The sequence below is a fragment of the Vanellus vanellus genome (assembly GCF_965231255.1).
Source record: "Vanellus vanellus genome assembly, chromosome: 8".
Lineage (NCBI taxonomy): Eukaryota > Metazoa > Chordata > Aves > Charadriiformes > Charadriidae > Vanellus > Vanellus vanellus.
The window spans coordinates 3,328,793-3,350,495 of NC_138913.1; the positions used below are offsets into that span (position 1 = coordinate 3,328,793).

General features: G+C 42.7%; 1 protein-coding gene across 2 annotated transcripts in view; it reads right to left on the reverse strand.

Moving 5' to 3' along the window:
- Window positions 1–16,462, reverse strand: part of PPM1L (protein phosphatase, Mg2+/Mn2+ dependent 1L) — a gene marked incomplete at its 5' end in the record, with an annotated part of 98,892 nt that extends 82,430 nt beyond the window's left edge. Inside the window, one exon of one of the 2 annotated variants that reach the window (XM_082486995.1) lies at window positions 16,064–16,462. In XM_082486995.1, coding sequence (XP_082343121.1) covers window positions 16,064–16,462 — 399 coding nt within the window. Of the gene's footprint in view, window positions 1–16,059 lie in introns of both variants that reach the window. The other variant, XM_082486996.1, reaches the window with a different exon arrangement.
- Between the last annotated feature and the right edge of the window lie 5,241 nt (window positions 16,463–21,703).

Consider the following 21,703-nt stretch of genomic DNA (forward strand, 5'->3'; position numbering starts at 1 on the left):
TACAATTGTGCATCCTACTGCAATTATTTCTCCTCTTCTTAAGAAACATTTTAAATTAGTGTTAAATCCATTATAGCCTCAGGTTTCTGTACAAGATGCTCTTTTTCCTGCTTAAGAACTCACATGGCAAAGCAGGAGTTGGCTCTCTGCAAATCTTGAAGGACTTTATGAAGGTGCAGTGCAATTAGGAGAGCGATACTGATACCCAGGACTTTGCAACTGTACTCTTATATCGCCTCTCAGGCCAGCATGGGAATACGGGATGCACATAAATATATCAAGAGCCTGTGCATCGTGCTTACAGAGTAGTCATCTTTCCTTTTCCACTTTGTCCCAAACAACAGATAGCTCTTCTATCAGAGCTTTGGAAACAACACAACTGGCAACAAAAGAAGCTGATGAGCAGCTAAGAAAACTCAGAAATGTCTCTTTACAGCTGCCCACACACACAGATATTTTCATGTTGTCCCTGCTTCTGGCTGGGCTGGCAGTGGCTTTCATTAGAAGGTCCTCAAGAAAGAGCTATCCAGCTGCAGGAGCAGCGGTCGGTGTCCATCATTATCACACACACACACAGGTGCACAACAAAGCCAACTTCCATAAGTAAATTCAGTATGGGTCCCTCTTGATCCTTGTTTCAACCTCTGTTTTCAGGTTGAAACAGATATTCTTATCTTTACCAGAATGAATTAAGAAACAAATGAATTGATTTTGTTTTTCTAGATAAAGAAAGGGAAAAGGCTTGGATTGTTTCACTTTTATTTTTTAAACTTTCCCTCAAATCTCACTTTGGACTGATGAGATCTTCAGTTTCTATTCTTTCATAAATTAAGAAGTCAAGCTCTTTTTATGCTGTAAATAATGTCCCACAGTGCTATAAATTCTGCTAACGAAAGAGGGAGCTAAGAAAGCCTGCTCTCACGCCCCCCCTTTGGGGCACATGCCCCACAGATATGTGAGGTATGCACCAGGCAGTTAAGCCCATCCTTACTTTGGTCCCTTTGGAATTCAGCTGTAATTTAAAATCGCCCTGCTCTTTTCAAGTTCATGCAAATAAGAGATCATTTAACATGCTTACTAATTCCAAGTGGTTCAAACAGTCTCAAATATTGAAAATTATCACATGTGAAATAGTAAGGTTGCACAACTGGGACAGGTCAAGGCAACACTGACCTCGTACTGAAGTGCAGGGAACACCGATAACTCCTGAAACAGCCCAGATCCTTCTCTAATTTATCAACCTACAGCACTACAGCCGGAGAGTTAGAGGAAAAAACACAGAGCTGCCAGTGCTACGGCACTGTTAGAGTTCTCTCCAGGCGTCTGTGCACCTGTGTGCGCTCGCAGGAATCCAGGCCAGAGCCTTCAAAATCCAGATGCAAAGAGGTGCTCATACAAACTCCTAAAGTACATCCATGGGAACTGTGCTCCCCACGACACAGGCATTTGCACAGACATGTTAGTAAAAAAAGCTTTCCTGGAGTGTTTTGACTCATTTTCTTCCTATGAATACAGTTTCAATGACAGGCTCTTGAACTCTCATATTTGAGTAAGTTCCTGGGTATTCCAGCTCAAGGACTGAAGCAGAGAAGGAGACGGTGATGCATTGTGAAACTGTTATCAGGGAATCTTGATTCCCAGGCAGCTCAGGGCCTGGGCATTAGCTCATTCCTACCACTAACTACGTCTCCCTACAAAATATTTACATTGATGAGTGCTCTTTTTGAGCACTCATCATCTCTCTTTTTTTTGTTTGTTTAGTATCTTACTAATTCTTGCTGCACAAAAATAATGCCTGTTCTGTAGAGTTGTTTAAGCTATAAACTTTAGGCAACGGTAAGATCCCTGTTCAGCTGGGGTATATACCACTTTCTTCATTTGATTTCCTCTCCTCATGTGGCCATACAGAGGCATGGTAAAATACAGACACCCCACTCCCATTTTAATTCATTTAGTTTCCTTTTATTGTTCCCAACTCATCCTTCTTCACCTTGAAACGCCCCTCACTGCTAAGGGCAATTTTCTTGCAATACAGCACTTTAATTCAAGAAAGATCAGGCAGTCTTAGATGTTTTATTAACGTAACTTTGAAAGTCAAAACCAAAAACACTTAACTAGATCTTCTGGGGCACTTCCATGAAAAGAATAAAAAACCCCTATGTTCCCTAATTTAACTTTTCTTTCCGTATTTAAATCAGAAAACATTACCCATAGTCACTTCCAAACTCCACACTGATGCTGTGTTCACGTCCCCAGCCTCTTAGAAGTTGGTCCCCTGGATCAAAAGCTTCCAGAAGATTTCAGTCTTCCAGGGCATTTATTTAACTCTCAACACCAGAAAATTAGAGAGGAGAAAGAATACCGCCTCAGGAACCCACACTGCAACACCTGCAGCAGCTAAATTTCAAGCAATAGATTGCTTGCAGCGACTCTCCTTTATGTTGCTCAAGAGAGGACAAATTATGCCAAGTTTTCAAGTCTCGCCATTAGCTCCCTACACTGAAAGACTCTTGTTGGCAACGAAAAGGAATGCTAAGTCCCCCTTCCAGAGAAGCAGGTGAGCACGGAGATTATGTTCAGCTTCTCCCCCTTCACAGTACCACAGAGAAGGGCTAGAAGCTCCAGGGGTTAATTCAGTTAATTGGTTACGTGCTTGGGTCTCCTCAAACAGCCAGGCAGACCCCCTCCAGCTCCAGAAATGACTGATGAAGTGCCAGACTCGCAGGTCATGCACGTGATGAGTTCGTGACATCTGCAGTGAGTTTAAGCTATCAAATCAGCCACCAGGACTAGGAGCTCACTTAACGAGGAACCAGCTGTGCTCCTCACCCTTGTCATGTCATGTCTAACAGCTGGTCATCTTCTCACACTCAGGCCTTGTGAGTCAGATCACTTTTTAAACCAAAAATTCTGTTTCACAACAAAATGCTGAAAGAATTCACTTAAAAATATGACGAACACAGTGCTTGCCCCAGGTTCAAATCAGGGTTTCTCACAGTGACAGCGACATGTCAGTAACGTTATTTTGGCATAGACAACCACTAAGACTGACAGTACCAATGTGAAACAAGCATTGATGCTGCTGGGTCTTAGGTGCTGTTACTTTCTTGATAACTACATTAAGAAATGAAACTGAAGACTGCAAAACCCAGCAGATAGGCGATAGTGTTAAATTAAATAACAGGAGGCACACAGTTAACGATGTCGGTGTCCAACAGAGAGAAAAAAAGAGGAGCAGTTGCACCTGGAGAAGGAGAGGGGGACTATAAAGTTCTATTTTCAGTTGTGTTACTGGCTTGTATCAGATCAGCCAAGGGACATAAGCAGAAATTTAAGCCTGTAAAATGATCTGAAAACACCTGTTCGCAGAGGTATAATATGTTTTCGTGACACACTTTTGAAATACTTTGAATAAGAAGCACAGTCAGGTTTACTTAAAACCCCTGTGACAGACAAAATGCTAAGTTTTCAATTTGTACATAAAAAAATCTCAATTAAACGGTGTTTGTCACTGAAAATATATTTAGTTCTCCTATCAGTTGGGAGTGCTGGGAAACTCCATAACAAAACATTCCAGTAAAAATATCTCTTCACTATAATAGGTTTGAGGTTACGGCCTTTCATATTAATCATCAACATGATTTTCATCTTTCTTCACAGTCAGGTTTTTCCTTAATAAGAGATGCACAACCCACATGCCAAAAAAGCTTTTAAAACCTACATTTGAAACAACTAATTCCAATATGCAGCTGGATACACTTTCTTTTGGCTCTTCTGCCATGGCATCATATGTTGTTTACAGTTTATTAGAAGCAGCTATCTCAATTGCCAGTCTTCAAAGTTTACAGGAACACTTTAGAATATACAAGCTCTCCAACTCATGCAACTGAAAGCGTGGAGTGCAAAACCCAACACATCCCAAGAGACACTCTAATTTACTCAGAGTATTTTTCTAGTCATCACATGCAGACCTGCAGCATGACCCAGTACGCAGCTACCGTTTCCAGCTGCTATGTGTCACTACCAGGCAGACCAGCAATGGTTTTTACAAGGAGGCAGCTAAGTTAGATAAAATTGCTTAAAAAAAAAAAACCCAAAAAACAAAAAACCAACGTTATTTAAAAATAAAACTATTAACAAAATTTATATCTCAGAGCCTGAGAATATAATCTGTCACCTCAGTAAGATAACTAATTAAAATAACAGATTAGAAATGGCACATACTTGCCTCTGAAGGTTAAAGAGAAATACAGTTACTGAACTGATAATATCAAGGTACCACCTCTCCTACCAGAGCCACAAGGACAGAGCCTTTGAGCAGATTTAGGTGAGGACACCAATACTCTAGCAAAGAACACCTTACAGAATGGTAGGTTCTCCTAAGCAGGAAAAAATGTGGTGTTTCTGAACTTATTGACTGTCTTATCATCACTCTCTTTGAAGAGCTTAGCTTGATTGAAGAGCTTAGCTTGATCAGGTAGAGTAACCTCTAACTCTTGTCTGTCCCGCTCTAATTTGAGTTATAACTGGAGTCTGAGGAGACAGTACCTGAACTCATCACAGACAACTTGGCTACAGAGTCCAGGTCTCAGTAAGAGATGCTTGACAAGAGGGCCCCCATCACAAAACTGACCTCAAATCAATTCACCCTCCAGGGGCTGAAAACGTTGCATACAATTAGTTCTAGATCCAAATCATTCAGTCACTTCTAACAAATGCAGATAAATTATTCGGCTTCTTATTTAGTTTTTTGTTCTGCTTTTATTTGCAGTTACAACATCCACACAAAAACAGGGAAAAAAAAACCCAAAAACTAATGATTGATAGTAAATACATTCTCCTTTTCAGAAACAATACAAAATAAAAATAATGTGAATCAGTATATCAGGATACATAATTGCTAAAATAAATACTACAGCAAAAAAAAGAATTCAGGTTGATGATTTAAATGTTTGTCAATTTAAACGATCACAGAAAGTGCTTATTTAAAGCACTGATTGAAATAATTCCATCCCGGAGGCAGGAGATTGCTCCTGCCCTCAAAGTTAAAAATAATACCACCATTAACCTCAGCAACAATTTTCTAATTGCCAAAGATTACAAATCTTTTATGCAACATTCATCCACAGAGAATTCAATCACTCTACTTTGCCTTCCAAAACCACTACTGTAATAGCAGTTGTAAAGCAAGTCCCTTTTAAAAAAAGTCAAACTTATGTGATGTATTTGATATGAAAGCATAAAAAATTTTGCAAAGTGGAAGTCTGTCATACTGATCTCTTTGTAAATTAATGTAGCACTTCACATTACTATTTATGCATGAAACATAAGCAAGAAGAGGGGCTGCTTGGAGCTCTTCTCTGATGTGTTGATGCCAATTGGCACTATGAAACAGGCAGCTGGTCCTACATTTTGTTCTCTAAGTCCTGAGCAATAAGGACTGTTGATACGTGCCAGCAAAGCATGGTCCATCAGTAGAAACAAAGAGGGCAAAGTTTGGTTTTTGGAGCATCCAGAGTTACAAAACTGTTAGTGCTCTTTCAAGAGCCATAAAGAAATGCTGCCAAAACGCACACTCATGCTTCTCCGTTCCTTTTAAACATGCAGAGAGATAAAATAGTATTCATCCTAAAACACAGAAATAACCCTTACACATATATCTCTTGGGTTTGGGATCTCAGGCAGTATATAAACAATGGTACATTGAAACTGATAGTAGTTTTCCTATGGCTCCCTGGTGATCTTGTTAAGACAGTATGTTATTAAATAAATCCAAATCTTATAGCAATCTAAAATCAAGGCAAGCTATGATGCAAAAACCACACTACTCTACCTTTTCTCCTCTATTCACATCCTTGTCTTCAAGTCCCAAGCTCCACTTCTCATCTCCCTCACCCTCTTTCGGCGTCGGAGTCCCCATGCCATGTTATTCCGGTAAGAACACTGGATGCTGGCAATTGCATGGACAGAAAGAGTAGCAACAGCTTTTTTTCAAGCAGTTACTAAAAAAATTAGTTTCCTTGTCTTGCTTCAGAGTAACTGTATCTCCAACACCCAACCAGCAAGTATGCAGCATGGGGCAACTCGTCTTCACCTCTCTCCGACGGGAATCCCAGCAGCATCCTGCCCACAGACAGACCCACAGGGGCTTAGTCCTCACATCAGCGCAATCAGGTGTGCTGAGCATCACAATCCCAGTATCAAGCGATCGTTATCACAGGCCAACTAAATCTTGTTTAATCTCAATTACAGGAGAATATGAGTTATAACACAACCATCTACACATACTGTAATCCCACTGACTTCGCTCAGTTTGGTGTCTCCCAGTTAACGTCACTTTGGGGAAACAAGATTCAGTCTGCTTCCCAGCATTGGTGCTTGTCAGAGACTGGTTTTACCTACTTTGTGGTTATGTTCCTACTTCTCCCTGCATGACTTCCCTTTTCTTCCATACCAATAGAAGGCCGAACTTAGGATGATCAGGAGCAATCTCTAACGAATATACCAGTTTTGTTCAGTGGGATCATCCAGACTCTTATCCAACTTTCCTGCTTCTCACCAGAAATAAACCCACTGTAACCACATCACATATATGTCAGATTAAAAAAAAAAAAAAAATATTAGAAGCACGTTTACTATCCTACATAGTGTCCTGTACAGCTTTAAAAAGACCTAGGTGACTAGAAAAATTAGAAGAAACACATTCACACTCAAATGCAGGAAAGTAGATGAAAGCTCAGGGCTATGAACATTAAGAAAACGAAGACAACAAGCATGTTTCCCCTTCCTCCTGCTCCCACACTAAGTTTCCATTCCTGAAGCACAAAGCCTCGGATCGGCATTTTCTTTAATGCTGATCACAATCAGATATTTCAATAGCTCAGCTTCAGCGTGTGTTTGGAGGAAACATGCATTTCAGGGAAAGTTCAGGCAATTCTGAGGTGCAGTCCATGTGTAGACTACCTGCAAATAAATCATGTTCGCATTTAAAAAGCAAGTTTAAAGAAGTGCAAGTGAGCCGTGGCACACCACAGAACTATACTATGGGCCACGCGCTTTCACTTATCAGAAGAAATGTTTCATGCCCTCCAGCAGTTTTCTATCTGGTAGAGAATGAAAAAGTAAAGAGATTTATTACATTAAAAAGCGTATTGATTGAAAGCAGTGCTGTATGACAGTTTCAGCTATTATAATAGAACTTAATAAAAATCAAATGTTTACCCCTGAAGGGGATTTTGAAGAAATAGGCTTTTTCAACATTTATGACAATGAGAAAATTTGCAAGGGATAACATTTTAGCACTGAAAGTAAATGCAAATAAATGTTCATTTCTCCAGGGGAGCTTTGAGGTTTGCCGACATGACATGCTATGGATAATTGCATTGTGGTTTAGCAGTAAAAACACGTACTTTGATTGTCTGGCTGGAGATGTCAGCTGCTCACACAGCTGTGAATCAGACAAGGTCGGAGATGATGAGAGCCGGCAATGTTTCAGCATCATAATCAATTTGTATCAGCAGCAGTAGAAGTGGTACTCCGTGCTGCCACGCAGCTCTCAGAAGTTCGTTATGGCACCCAACCGAAAGAACGATGCTTCTGCCTCTCCCTCTCTCCCTTCATCCGCTTTGCTCTATCACTTGACAACTCGGACACTGCTCTCCTCGAAGCCTGAGCCCCTGTCCCGGCTCAGTGCCATGCCTACCCACCCACAGCTACTTTCCTGGAATAACTTTTCAACAAGAGTAGAAAGAAAGGTAGATTTTTTCATTCAGATTATTTTACAGCCTGCAAATTACTCTAGACGTGAAAGCCTAGTCTTAAGAAGTACTTTCCATCCTTTTTGTTTCTTGAATGCGATCACGATAGTTCACTTACACCAGATCAGGAACAGCTTTGCCATCTAAGTATCAGGCCTGATGGCATAAATGGGCAGTTCTTTAAACTACAATTTACACACTCTCACCAGTCTCCCCTACTTACTGCTGCTTTCAAATTAAATCTCCACATTTGGCAGTAAGTTTTAAACTGCTTTAATAAAAACACTAGCTGAAGTGTTTAACACTAGATAAACAACAGGAGTAAAAGCATCCAAACAGCCCAAAAGAAAGAAATTCTCCAACTTGTTGCAACTACTGATTCTGCACACAACCTATAACAGCCCAGAGATCACAAGAGGTCTCTATGTCCATCTTTGTCCAGATGGAAACTTCTTTTTGTACTTGCCTTATCTGTCATCTTTGTTGTCTTATTAACTTCAGGGTGAACTGAAACTCTACAGGGCTAATAAAGACAAAGGGTCATTAAATCTTCATTATCTTCTTTTGCATGGAAGATCTCTTGGGCTGGCCATGAGCCAGAGAAACTGGTCTGTCCAGCTGGACTGGTATCTAGTAACAGACTCACTGATGGTGAACTCGATGATAACGTGAACCTGACTAGGAAGTCAGCAGCCAAAGGGAACTTGTAGTTACAAAAGCTGTTTTAAAGAAAAAAGCGCCTTGGTCATACTTACTCCCTATTTCAGAAGGCAATGGCATAGGGCATACATTCCCGAACTTGTCACATAGGTTTACAAACTGGGGCACGCACGCATACCGCTAGGAATATGCAGATCATTTTAATCAGTGTGGATGCGCCACACGGCATGAGCAGCAACAGCTCATATTGCTGCTTGTCTTTGGCATCCCGCCCGAGATGAGCTGAGCGCCCCAGCCAAGGCAGCTCCTGCCACCCCGTACCGCTCCTCCAGGGTCTGCGGGGGTCCCAGCACACGCAGGGACCTACCCGGTGGCAAAGACCCATGGGCAAACAGAGCACAGCTTGTTGAGGTACAGCATCCCCTACATGGAGGGAGGTATAAGGTTCGTGGGATACTCAGGTACAAAAGCATGGTCACAAAATTACCTGCACGGCGGGGAACACGGGCATGTGGGTGAGGAGGCTTGATTTGCTGGGGCACAGAAGAGGGAGGATGGCAGTAAGGTCCAAAGGGTGGGTGAGCTCACTTTAACTTTCAGGTTTTAACAAATACAGTGAAGAAGTGGAGCTAGAGGCATATGACTTTCTGTGCATAATTATAGCAGCTGCCGTCCTTAAATTAGTTTTGGGAACTCTCCTTTCAAGGACATAGATTCAAACCAAAGGGCACTACAGAAGCAGTACATAAGCATTTTGTTCCTTTTTCTAAATTTGTCAGTATCTATGCTGTGCTTACAGCAAAGAGCAAGTCCTGAGCCTCAAGACCCAAGAAACGTTAGTGCCAGGTACCTTTGGATTGCCTCTCTGGGTCACAAAACTCGACTGATCTCACGCATGACCATTTCTGAAGAGATTAGCGTCTCAAAAGAGGCTCCTGGGGATGAGGGAAAGATGCAGCACCGCCTGTAGTTTCACTCCTGTGAAGGCAATACCTACATGCTAAGGAAGCACGCTAGCCAGGCCAGGTAAAGGGGGGCAGGGCTGAAGGGTCCTGAGAGCAAGGGGAAATTTAGAGGTGCCGGATCCAGTACATGGCAACCCAGAAACTAGTATGGGGCCTTCCTACAGGGCCAAGACTGCTGTAGAGAATTGCAGCCCCTGGCAAAAACTAGACAGCAGCAAAACAAAGCATCCACATGCCAGGAGATTGTTTAAAAACTGAAACTGCCTGAAGCCAAAACTCAGTTTTAAGGAACAATTTACACCTTAAATATTTGGATCTCCAAACAAGAGGGAGAAAGGAGAAATACTACTCTGGTCCAACAGAGCTACTGAAAGAATGACACTCAAGACAGAGCTAGAGCAATCTGCTGTGTTAACTAACCACACATGACAGAAGGATACAAATTTTCTTTCTCTCACATTATTAAACACAAAAACATCCAAGTTACTGACCTGCAGAATGGAATCGATCAAAATCCTACTGCCCCAAAACTGTTATTTAAATTTGTTTATTATAGGCTGGACACTGGGTTAAGCAGCACCAGCTAACAAGCCTTCAGCATTGCCTACGTCACGCGGAAAGCAGTATCAGCAGCACAAATCAGCGCATTTTTAAGGAATTTAAGATGTTGCTCATTTCTGAGCCTTGATCCATCTTTAGAGATTGCTTATGTATCTAAGGATGTGGCCCCAGGAGAGCTACCTCAGGGTATCAAGTTAAAAAGCGTCAGGCACTCTAACAACCACAGTCTGAACATTCCTGTTTGGGAGCTGTGAAATATTCTCCCCATCTACGGGGACGGATAAGCTGCTAAGGATCGACCATGCAGCAAGAGCGCACACACACAAACACTTCCTATGGAGTGGTCCGAGTTACTCAAGTTCATGGAGAAACTTAAATGACTTTCATAACCTGAAAGCATCTAAGAATCAAAATTGATTTAATTAACCCAGTGGCAATCAGTCGGCTGCCTGTGTGCCCAAACATGGAAGCGCTGATCCAAGCTAAGCTGGCAGACTACATTTAAAATTAATTGACTTTGATTTTTATAAAAATTGAAAAAGACTCAATTCTACACCCAATGATACAGCTGTGTATAGCAGTGATAAGAGTTCCTACTTCCAATTACATATTTTCACACCATTTTAATCAATTTTAAATCACAGTTTTGTAGAGCAAATGAGCATATAGTGTAGACCTAAAAATCAAATAAGCATGGTTTTGCAGGGCAAAAATCATAACCCTGTAATGCGATATCCAAGAATCAAAACTTGGATAAACTAAAAGTGACAGAAATGTTCCTATATATCATTTTGGCTTTTATTTTAGGCCTCTCCTGGAATTTATAAGCAGATTTGAGACTTGCATATCAACATGACCGCACCTATGTAAATATTTATTCAAACATTTAGGCACTTTGCAGAGGATTCTAGATTAGAAACTGAATGAAATTACTATAAAAGGAAAACCATTCCAGCAGTTTCTTTTTAAAAACTGCAAAGCCTCAAAGACTTCACCTTACAATGAGGCTATAACATCCATAAAAATTCAAAACTGTTGTTTGATTTATTCTTCTAGTTTATAAAATCCCAAGCCATTAATCCTTACTCAAAACTCAAAAGTATGATTGATAGATAAACTTTCATCACTACCTTTGCTTAACTAGTTCAGTATCAGAGGAACAGGTTTTGAATTAGAATTAGCAGATCTGGATAAATTTTGAAAAAAAATCAAAGCTGTTAGCTTTCTTGTCTTTCAACATAGCATAAACACCTTCTGCTATTAGGAACAGAAACTAAGAAAAAAGAAAAAATCCAAAGATCACCAAAATAAAATTATTAGGCCATTAGTTCGTATTTGGTGGAAGGCAAACATTATCTTCCAACTGTCAACTATCATCTCCAATTAAATGGAATAAATTTCCCCCCTGTCAGTGCCTGAAAAGATGCTCATCATCATAGCACAGCCTACACCCAGGTGCGTTCAGGTCTTTAGTTTGTGAAGGGGTAAAAAAATCATGTTAACTGGTATGAACACAAGTGTATCGATGCTATGTCCTGTTCTGATAGTAAGATTTACAGCTGCTCTGCTGATATCCTCACATGTTTGGTAAATTTACAGTAGTTTACCCCTTTGCCTTCACTGAAGTCATCTCATTTTCCTTAAAGGAGGAGAATACGCACACGAGCTATTACCATGGTACGCAGCATTTCAGAAGGTCCCTTCCCAGTGTAACCTTCCAGCAACTTGTTTGTTGCGAGGGGCCTGAAGACAACAGCAAGTTCACCCCAATGAATCAGGGAGGAATAAATCATGCTTTCAAGTACCTGTATTTTAAATGCACAGCAGGCTCATTTAAACACAGCTGGCAGGGTGCCCCCTTCTCCCTGCCTTACCTCAGCATTCAGTTTCCATAGTCTCAGACAACGCTAGTTAGGACTCTCACCATTATCTTCTGACCTTTCGCTTTTTTTTTTGGTCTTTGTAAGTTAATCAGTAACCAGAGACTTCTGCCAACAGTTCATGCTACTGATTTGAAGGTCCTGTGGCACACAAAGCATTAAGTGATTCTGAATGGGGTTACAAACACAAGCCAATAATACAGCAAATTCCCTCCTTTCAGGTTTAAACTCCCCAATCTTTCCCTACACTACAAATAAAAATAAAAAGGTGTATTTCACATACTGCAACTCTATACTAGCAACTCTGAAAAACAATTACATCAGGTAAATGCTCTTATCCACACCTACAGATCATAAGCAACAAACTTTGCCATGTTCCCATTTAAGAAGGCTAAGAGAAATAAAAAGAGCAAGATATTTTTTATGAGACAGTTACTGAGCTTTTAATTTGTCGCCGCCGTTACCCACATCAGTTTACGACTGCAAACAAGCACAGGCAGGATATAAGGTACTATCTATTACTATCATTATTTTTAAAGTCTTCACCTCATCGGGTTAGGAAAAAACAAGGATATGCGACACAGCCATAACCATAAAACTGCAGATGGTAGCTGAGCTACTTTGTTCTTGTCTAACACTGAGATCTCATTAAACTGAATGCTTAAACCTTAAATATTTGAGAAAAGAACCCTTTAATAAATGCTAGATAAAATAGATAAATCATTCTGATTAGGCATCCATCCTTTCCTTTGCTCAGCTTTCAAGCTCATTGTTTGTTATTTTATTCTTTATGTAGTTTGCCACTTCTCAATCTTCCAGCCTAGACAGCCCCAAAAACTCTAAACAAAGGAAAAAGGGAGAAGAGAGATGAAAAAAAAAAGGGGGGGGGGGGGGGGTGCGGGGCGGTCAAGCCATCTTTAAGCCTTATAAAGAAGCTGATGACAGAACAGACAAATACTTTCTTCTCTTCCTTTCTGACTAAGTTCGATCACCTTGAAGACTCCTTTCGCCAACATCATTCAGTGAAACAACAGGCAGAAAGCTTTTCTTCATTCTTCCTAAGTTTACCTCTTTGCCCTCTATCTGTTCTGCATTATTATTATTATTATTATTTGATCATCAAGAAACAAACTAACTTTTTATAAAAGGAAGACTGTACTACACACCGTGTACCGAACTTTATCTCTAAAATATTACTGCCTTAAACAAGTGATTGTAGCAGCACACCAGATTCTCAGTTGTAACACAGAGCATTAATCATTATTTTTGCACATTGCTTTCTCATCAAGCCAGCCACAAAATTTAAGTAAATGGTTGCCAACCTATTCAGGCTAAAATTGTAAGATGGAAGAGGAAATGACATAACAGAAAAGTAGAATTTATGCAAAATGTTGGCAAGACTTAAGCAAAACCCAGAAATCTTCATAAATTAGCATTACACAGTAATTCATATTACTTGAATCACACTTCTCTATCCTTCCACTTCAACATGATAAGGCAGGAAGTCATTAATGGAGACACGCTCCCTTGTATATAGCTGGAAAGAATTAATCTAGCATCTCATTTGTGGTATTGTCTGTTTGGGAAAAAGAGTTTTTCCCCATATAGAACAGTTTGTTTCACTTGTAACTACAGAGATTAGCAGTTCTTTGTTCTTTAAATACACAAAGAAACTTAATGGGAGCCCATATGGAAAATGTAATCTTTACAAAGGCTTTGCTACATATGTAGGTAGAGTGCTCCACAGAGTCATTTACCTTTTTTCAAAAATAAAAATAAAATAAGACATCCAGAAAACAAATTCAAATAGAGGCCTGAAATTTAGTATTATGTACTTCAGATTAAATAAGAGCATTCATTTTTGCTATTTCTTTTCCCTCCCCTCTTTTCTACTCGAAACTACAAAACCTGCTTAGATTAAAACCTATTTTTCATAATTTATTTTTTGCTCTACGCATAGCACACAGCTCATGCTCTTCTCATCAGTTGTACATAAAATCTAAAGCTAGAAACTAGTTATGTCCTTAATGATTAGGCAGCTATTTTTGTACGAGTAAAGGCCACTAAGAACATCTGGGGATTTCATTAGAAAGACAAATACGAGATACTAAATACATAAATTTTAAAAATATTAGCTTCAGTAAGATTTGGAGAGAGATGTGCTAAACCTTTCAAAATGACAGGCCTCATATAAATGCCTCATATTTCGTCACTGAATCAATTAGAGCAAGTTCTGAGGAATCAGAATACAAAAGACAAATGATCTTTCCATAGATCCAGTGGAAATCCATTAATATATCTTATGGGTGTAATTCCAAGATCTACAGCAAAACAAACAAGCAAAAAAAAAAAAAGTATATAGGGCACATTCTTGTCATTTAGCTATTCTCTGTGTTAGTTTTGGATTATTTAATATGCTGAGTTTGCAATCAAGTGTAGGGCAAGATACATATATGATACAAAATTAAAGAAAGAAATAAGATCCCCCTTTCACAATGCCACAGTCTAAGCGTGTATATCATAACTCCATCCGTAACAATTTCAGAATACTGTTTAAAAACATGACACAGATATTCCTGCAAACTTGTTTTGGCTGATCAGTTCAGACAAGGAGAACTGTCAGTTTAAACAAAGGGGAAGAAGGCAGACGACTGACCACAGGCACCTTCTGTCCAAAGCCCCAGAAAACAAGAGATGTACCAAATACAGTGATCAGAGCTAATATCCCTTCAGGAGATGCGTACCAGTTTGCGATACACGTACATTTCTATCTGTATTCCTCGAAGGCCAAGGGATAGTGAAGAGGCACAAGTATGCCAGTAAGAGCTGGCACAGCTGTGCCCCACTTTAATTCAGACATAAAAAGGAAAACAGGGTTCAATCACAACCAGAATTTTTTATGAAGCTGACAACTTCCAATATCCAAATTATTTGTATTATTTTAAAGGGGGCAAAACGCTAGACACCGCGAGACAGCAGTAGCACAGGCAACCAACTCCCTTTACAACTGTGCAGGCAGCAGAAGAGCAGCTTTTTGACTATGTGCCTGAGGCCTGGGTTTTTCAGGCAGCACTTACAGGTTTAGAGGGGCAGCAGCTGCCACCTTTGTGCTCCATCAGTGTCTGGTCACTGCCAATGCTTTTCTAGGATGGACTTTGACTACTTGATCTGTGAAAGCAGCTGGAGGAACACCCAAGCTCTCCTGCTGCCTTACTCCTCCTCGGCAGGAGACCTTACATGAAAAACTTCACCATTTCTCTCCAGCTTCCATCATCCTAGCAAAACCCATAAGGTCATCTCATAGCCAGCATAATGGTTGGCTAGAGCTAATTTGTCACACAAGGACAAATTCTTTGTCCTTTTCCACAGTTATGAAACACGTGCTTTGTGCTACACGAAAAGCTACGTGGCAGCACCACAAACCTAAAGGAAGAGGAAGCTATAGTTTCAACATTTGCATCTGTAATAAGTGAAGCACCCCATCAAACTGTAATACTAATTACATTCACAACCTAAAGGAAATCATCCACCTAAAAAAGTTAAAGAGGTTAAACACCAGAAAGTTTCAAAATGACAGTTTTCCTGGCTTTCCACTAGGGAGGAGACAAGTATGACAGCACAGTTGTAATGACTTAAAAACTACATGCAATTCACAAACATGATACTCATTCTCAGCGACTCACTGGTCCTCATTTGAGAGTGAATTACAGCGAAGACATGTTTTACGCACACCAGATTTAAGGCTGCACACACGCCTGCCTTTAAGAGGACTCCTCTCTAACCACTGCCGATGAGCACAGCTCCTGACAGGAGAGGGAGACCAGCCCTGTGCCAAAATCAGATCACACCACACTTCGCTGTAACAAAAGATGCCTCCAGGGAGTTTGTGCTCATCATCATTATTCCACGCACGTAAGAGCCACCTCCAACGGCTTTTACTTCAATTAAACCTTTACTACTGTAAAGGGCAGAGGGGGTATAAACATATTTATACCGTGCCGATCATGGTCAGGGAAATGACAGATAAAAGGAATGGAGTATCTCCCAATCCCTATTTAGAGACTCCTTCCCCCCCCCAAACAATGTCTCAAGATAACCGCACAAACCTGGTGGGCGAGAACATGTCCATTCCTTGCCCTGTAACCATCCTCCCCCCCCACCACCCCCCTTTTTTTTTTTTGGTTTAGGTTTGTTTTTTGTTTTGTTTGGTTTTTTTTTTTTTTTCCAGCTGAGCACTTGCCTCTCCTCCGTGCCCATCAAATATCCCGAAGATGGAGGGGTGAGTCTTGTTCACCAGGTCAGTGATTACTTCGAACCTGTCCTCCATGTGATCCCTCCGGCCTTGGATGGAATAGACAGCCACGTTGTGGCTCTTGAACTCCCAGGTCTTGGAGAACTCAGCGTCCAGCACGTCTAGCCCCCCGAGCCTGTCATTCTGCATGATCTCGGCCACCTTGCCCTTCACCATCTTCACCGCATCCCTGCTGGACTTAACAATGGTTTTCACCTCATCCGTGTGGAAGAAATAACTCCACAGGGCCAGGCTGATGCACAGCAAGAACAGGGTCTCCGGTCTAAGCAAGAAGTAACGCATGATCCGACCCAGCAGAGACAGCAAAGTCATTGTATCCTCTATCATTTATTATCGAGACCGTGTATCCCCGCACCATGCAACGCGCACCCCGGCGCCAGGGAAGGCTCCGAGCCGAGGCAGGCAGTCAGTGCATGCTCCGCTGGGGCGCAGCCGGCGGGCGGGCAGCGCCGACTCCCGCGCCTCGCCGCTCCCTCCTCCTCCTCCTTCTTCTCCTCCTCCTCCTCCTCCTCCCGGCGCCGGCCTCGGGGCGGGATGGGGGGTGGGGGGACGGCCGCTCCGCTCACCGCCGCACCGGCCCCGTCCCTCCCGCGGGGGAGCGGCGAGGAGCGGGCCGGGCCCGGCGAGGAAGGCTCCGCCGGTGCGGCTCCCCCCCCCCTCCCCTCCCGCCCCTCAGAGCCCGAGCCCGCCGCGGGCGCCCCTAGGCCGCTGCTCCGCCTTGCGGGCCCCGCGGGAGGCCGCCGCGCTCTGCCGCTCTCGCAGCTCGCCCCGCCGGGTCGCGGAGCCAGCAGCCGGCCGCAGCGAGGAGGTGCCTGGCAGGGCCGCCCGCGGGTACCTGTCTCCCGTGTCCCCCCACGCCTTGCGCCGTCCCTCCCCCGGGGCGGAGCGCCGCCGCCGCCGCCTCCTCGCCCGGCCCCCGCCGCCAGACTACAAGTCCCGGTGGCCTTCGCGGGGGAAGGACGCGCCGGCGCGAGGTGTCAGGGAGGCGCGAAGGACTCTGGGAGTTGTAGTCTTCTGGAGGGACCCGAGGCATAACGGTGAAGCGGAACAAGACATGGCAGCGCAGTCCCGTTTGGTGGGTAACCGATATCGTCTACCTGGACTTGTGCAAAGTGCTCGACATCCTTGTCCCTAAACTGGAGACACATGGATCTCAGGGGTGGCCCACTCGGTGGGTAAGGAACTGGCTGGATGGTCGCAGTCAAAGAGTCACGATCCACAACTTGATGTCCAAGTGGAGATGAGTAACGAGTGGCATTCCTCAGGGGCAGTGCTGGGACCAGTGCTGTTTAACATCTTTGTTGGTGACGTGGATGTTGGGATGGAGCGCACCCTCAGCAAGTTTGCTGATGACATCAAGCCGTGTGGCGCAATCAACACGCTGGAGGGAAGGGATGCCATCCAGAGGGACCTGGACAGGCTGGAGAGGTGGACCCGTGCAAACCTCATGAAGTTCGACCAGGCCAAGTGCAAGGTCCTACACGTTGGGCAGGGCAATCCCATGCACAAATCCAGGCTGGGCGGAGAATGGATCAAGAAGAGCCCCAAGGAGAAGGACTTGGGGGTGTTGGTTGATGAGAAGCTCACCGTGAGCCAGCAATGTGCACTGGCAGCCCAGAAGGCCAACCACATCCTGGGATGCATCAAAAGATGCATGGCCAGCAGGTCAAGAGGTCAAAGGAGGTGATTCTGCCCCTCTACTGCGCTCTGGTGAGACCCCACCTGGAGTACTGCATCCAGCTTTGGAGTCCTCAGCACAAGAAGGACATGAGCCTGTTGGAGCGGGGCCAGAGGAGGCCACAAAGATGATCAGAGGGCTGGAGCCCCTCTGTTGGGAGGACAGGCTGAGAGAGTTGGTGCTGTTCAGCCTGGAGAAGAGAAGGCTCCGGGGAGACCTTAGAGCCCTTTCCAGTATCTGAAGGGGGCCTATGAGAAAGCTGGAGAGGGACTTTTTATGAGGGCATGTAGTGATAGGATGAGAGGGAATGGCTTCAAACTGGAAGAGGGAAGATTTAGATTAGACATTAGGGATAAATTCTTAACTGTGAGGGTGGTGAGCCCCTGGCGCAGGTTGCCCTGAGAAGCTGTGGCTGCCCCATCCCTGGAGGTGTTCAAGGCCGGGTTGGACAGGGCTTGGAGCAACCTGGGCTGGGGGAAGGTGTCCCTGCCCAGGGTAGGGGGCTGAAACTCGATGATCTTTAAGGTCCCTTCCAACCCCAACCATTCTGTGATTCTATGATCTGTTGTAGACAGCCCGGGCTCTCATCAGGGAGTACTAAGGCAGCAACCGCTTGGCGGCAGCTGACTGTATTTCAGAAGCCGAGGTGACCCTGTCAGCCACCCCTGCTTCTGCTAAAAACCCTGGGAAACTGAGAAACAAAACAGTGCTGGGATTCTTCTAGAGGATAATCTTACAAGACAGTAACCAAGTAGTCAACAGTTACATTCACGGGCTCACAGGTGAAGGGGAACCAAAGTAGGAATTTCTCAATTATTAAACGGATAGTAGAGTTTTCCTAGACAGCATTTTAATGGGAAAAAAACCACCCCAATGTTCAAGATGTGTATTCTCTTTCTCTGACCCATTTCTGTAAGTCGTCGTTTTTCTGCTAACTGATAAGCAATTAAAAATACAAGCTGTGACTGTGTGAGCAGAAGTTTGCTGGAATATAAGCAATTCAGTGTAGCGCCTGAGCTGCAAAGGAACTGAAGTGATTTGCTGGCAGACTGGGGGTCTGAAAACTGACAAAATTCGTCAACCAGCCTCAGAGAGTATGACAGTGGATAAATAGTCAAACACGTTAGAGTGGTGTTGAAGATGAATTAGCAAACCACCAAACTGGTCTGAAATTTTGAGTGGAAAAATCTAATAAGCTGCCTTTCAGCCAATGCTGAGGGTTCTGGTACATGCCTTCCAAGTCTTCCAGCAACTCCCACCTCCTTAGGACTTTTGTTAACATAGTATGTATGTAAACATACATAAACTATTGTTTTGCTAGTTTTTTTCAAAGATCAGCTTAAGTAAATCACATAAACCCAAGTCTCGTTAACCCAAAGTTAATGATTTAAGGCTTTTTGTGTCCCATTCTTACATCCAAACCTGAGAAGCAGGAAAGTTAATGACAGATGTTGTATGTAACGATGATACTGCTTTAAATCTAAGGTATGTAATACCTTATTAGTATTTCAAAGAACTATCCAAAGTTGTACATTTGAGGCCTGAAGAAACTCTTACCTCTATCTTCCCATCTGTCACTATCCACTTGCGTTGAGCCGCGTGCTCTTTACCTGAAAGGCCAAAATATGTGCCCATGAGTTTGGTAATATGGTAACAACACAGACTAGAGAGCATCTGTAGCTTACGATGCTGACTAAACAGCTAATGTAACAAATCATTCCTGAAAACATGAGATTAAATGTGACAAACAGACACTGAAAGAATTTGCACCAATGAAATATTTTTGCTACTACGAACTTCGTAGCTACACCTAGCCTGAAACTTTTCGGCCAGACTGAGTCCTCATTTTGTGAACAGAGCTTTTCTAGCAAAACTTCTCAGGTTAAACAAAGCCCCAGTTTTGTTCTGTCTAAACTGTCTCAGAGCGCCTGGGACACTTGCATTGCAGCACAGATCCCTCAGCACAGTTAATTTGTCTTTGTACGTGTGCCCTTAGAGAGCTAATTTCTCCTCCCTGGCTTTTTGCTGTATCTGCTGCAGCAGCTCCCCTTTGAGTTGTTCGCTGTACTGGCTGGAAGCCGTATGTGGCCGCTAAGCAAAATTGGCACTGTAATGACTGTGTTTGTTTTTAACAACAACTGTATTATGGTTTCTTTTAATTTGATTTAATTTTATGTTTAATGAAAGTTAAAATAAATGTAAAAATGTGGAGAATAGTGCTCACTACTGCCAACTAATTCATTATTTAATACTCATTTTAATGAAATATAAATGCGTACATACTGTCAGGGAACAGCAGCTTGTATGAAAGCTGTGTTTCACTGATGGCAATTTGAATTCAGACTATGGGATTGCAAAGTGAAATAACATGGTTTCAAGACAGAGAGTGCACAAATCATTCTTCCAGCCACCAGCGTGCATCTCCTCATTGTTATTTCAGTTGCTGAGGACTGGTACCCGTACACTGTCCAACAGCTTTCTTCCAAAGAAGTACAGGCTCCTCTCTGTGCTGACTGCCCCCAGGAACAGAAGATGCTCTGTACTACCCTGGAGTAGTCCATTAGCAACATCAGTATTGTTGCCTATCTTCCATTGCATTAGGCATATTTTATACTGCAAGAGATTTTGAGTTGGTTCCAAAAGCATCTCGGCTGTGAAAATAGGACCTGAAATGCTCTGTGGCTGCAGAGTGTCTAAAGCTTTCCTTTCTGAAGGGGAGGCAGATGAAACAGTAGGGTACAGGCGAGGTCTTGTTCTGCTAAACAGATGCAATGGGGCAGCAATTGTCATCATCACAGGGCCATCTCAAAGTAACCCAAGTAAATACTCAGCCCTTGAAATGGAACTGTCCACTAATTAAACACTAACAATCCAGGTATTAGGTATAAATTCTACACGGATTTACCATGAAGTACAAAATTCAAAGCAACATTGAGACAGCCCAGTGGTCTGAGCCAGAGGGAGCCAAAAACCCACTTAAGGGTTTCATTTTGCACTGCTTGCTCTAGCAAACCTCCCCCGGGGAGAAACACAACTTCAAGATCCAAACACTTTATTTTAAACACTGGAAATCAATAACAAAAAAAAAATCACAAATCTTTGGGATATCAGTTGTTTTTGAAAGATTTCATGTTGGACTTGCTGGGGGGGAGACCTCTGGATTGTGTTCATTTGTGAAAGGAATGAAAAGCCATCACTGAGTCAGCTTCACCGGTAAACGGGATAATGACACACTATGTAAGAAGCGGCACATGTGGAAAAACATTTCTTGCTCAACAGCTCCTCCTACTGCTTACACGTGGCATGAAGCTGTCAAGGCACAGTTTGTTTTCGTGCATTGGATGGCTACAGAAGCGAATAAATCTGCTAATATAAACAGGTATTGATCGTCTATTTAGTGTTATAATACACAGGAATTTGGTATATGTTGCCTGATATGGAATCAAATGGGAAATAATTTGGGGTGCAAGAGAAAAAAAGCAGCATACAACTTTCATTCATAGGCAATATTCATGGTACCCAGAATTAAAATACAGAATAAGATATTGGAAAAAACACTCACTTTTTGCTAGTCTGCACAATACCAACACTGTTAGCATTATCAGTTCTTGCTTACAATACAAAAACAATGGGTTTTGATTTGACACCGTCCTGTGCAACTTGCTGTAGGTGACCCTGCTCTGGCAGGAGGTTTGGACTAGATGATCTCTGGAGGTCCCTTCCAACCCTAACCATTCTGTGATGCTGTGACTGTAAGAAGCCTCATTTTGTAAATATACTTACAATGATAACTTAAATAATAATAACAATAAAAAATTATTTCGTTTACTCCATGTGTAAACTGAATTTACTACCATTTTACCCTGAGGATGAACAGTGAAGATATGATA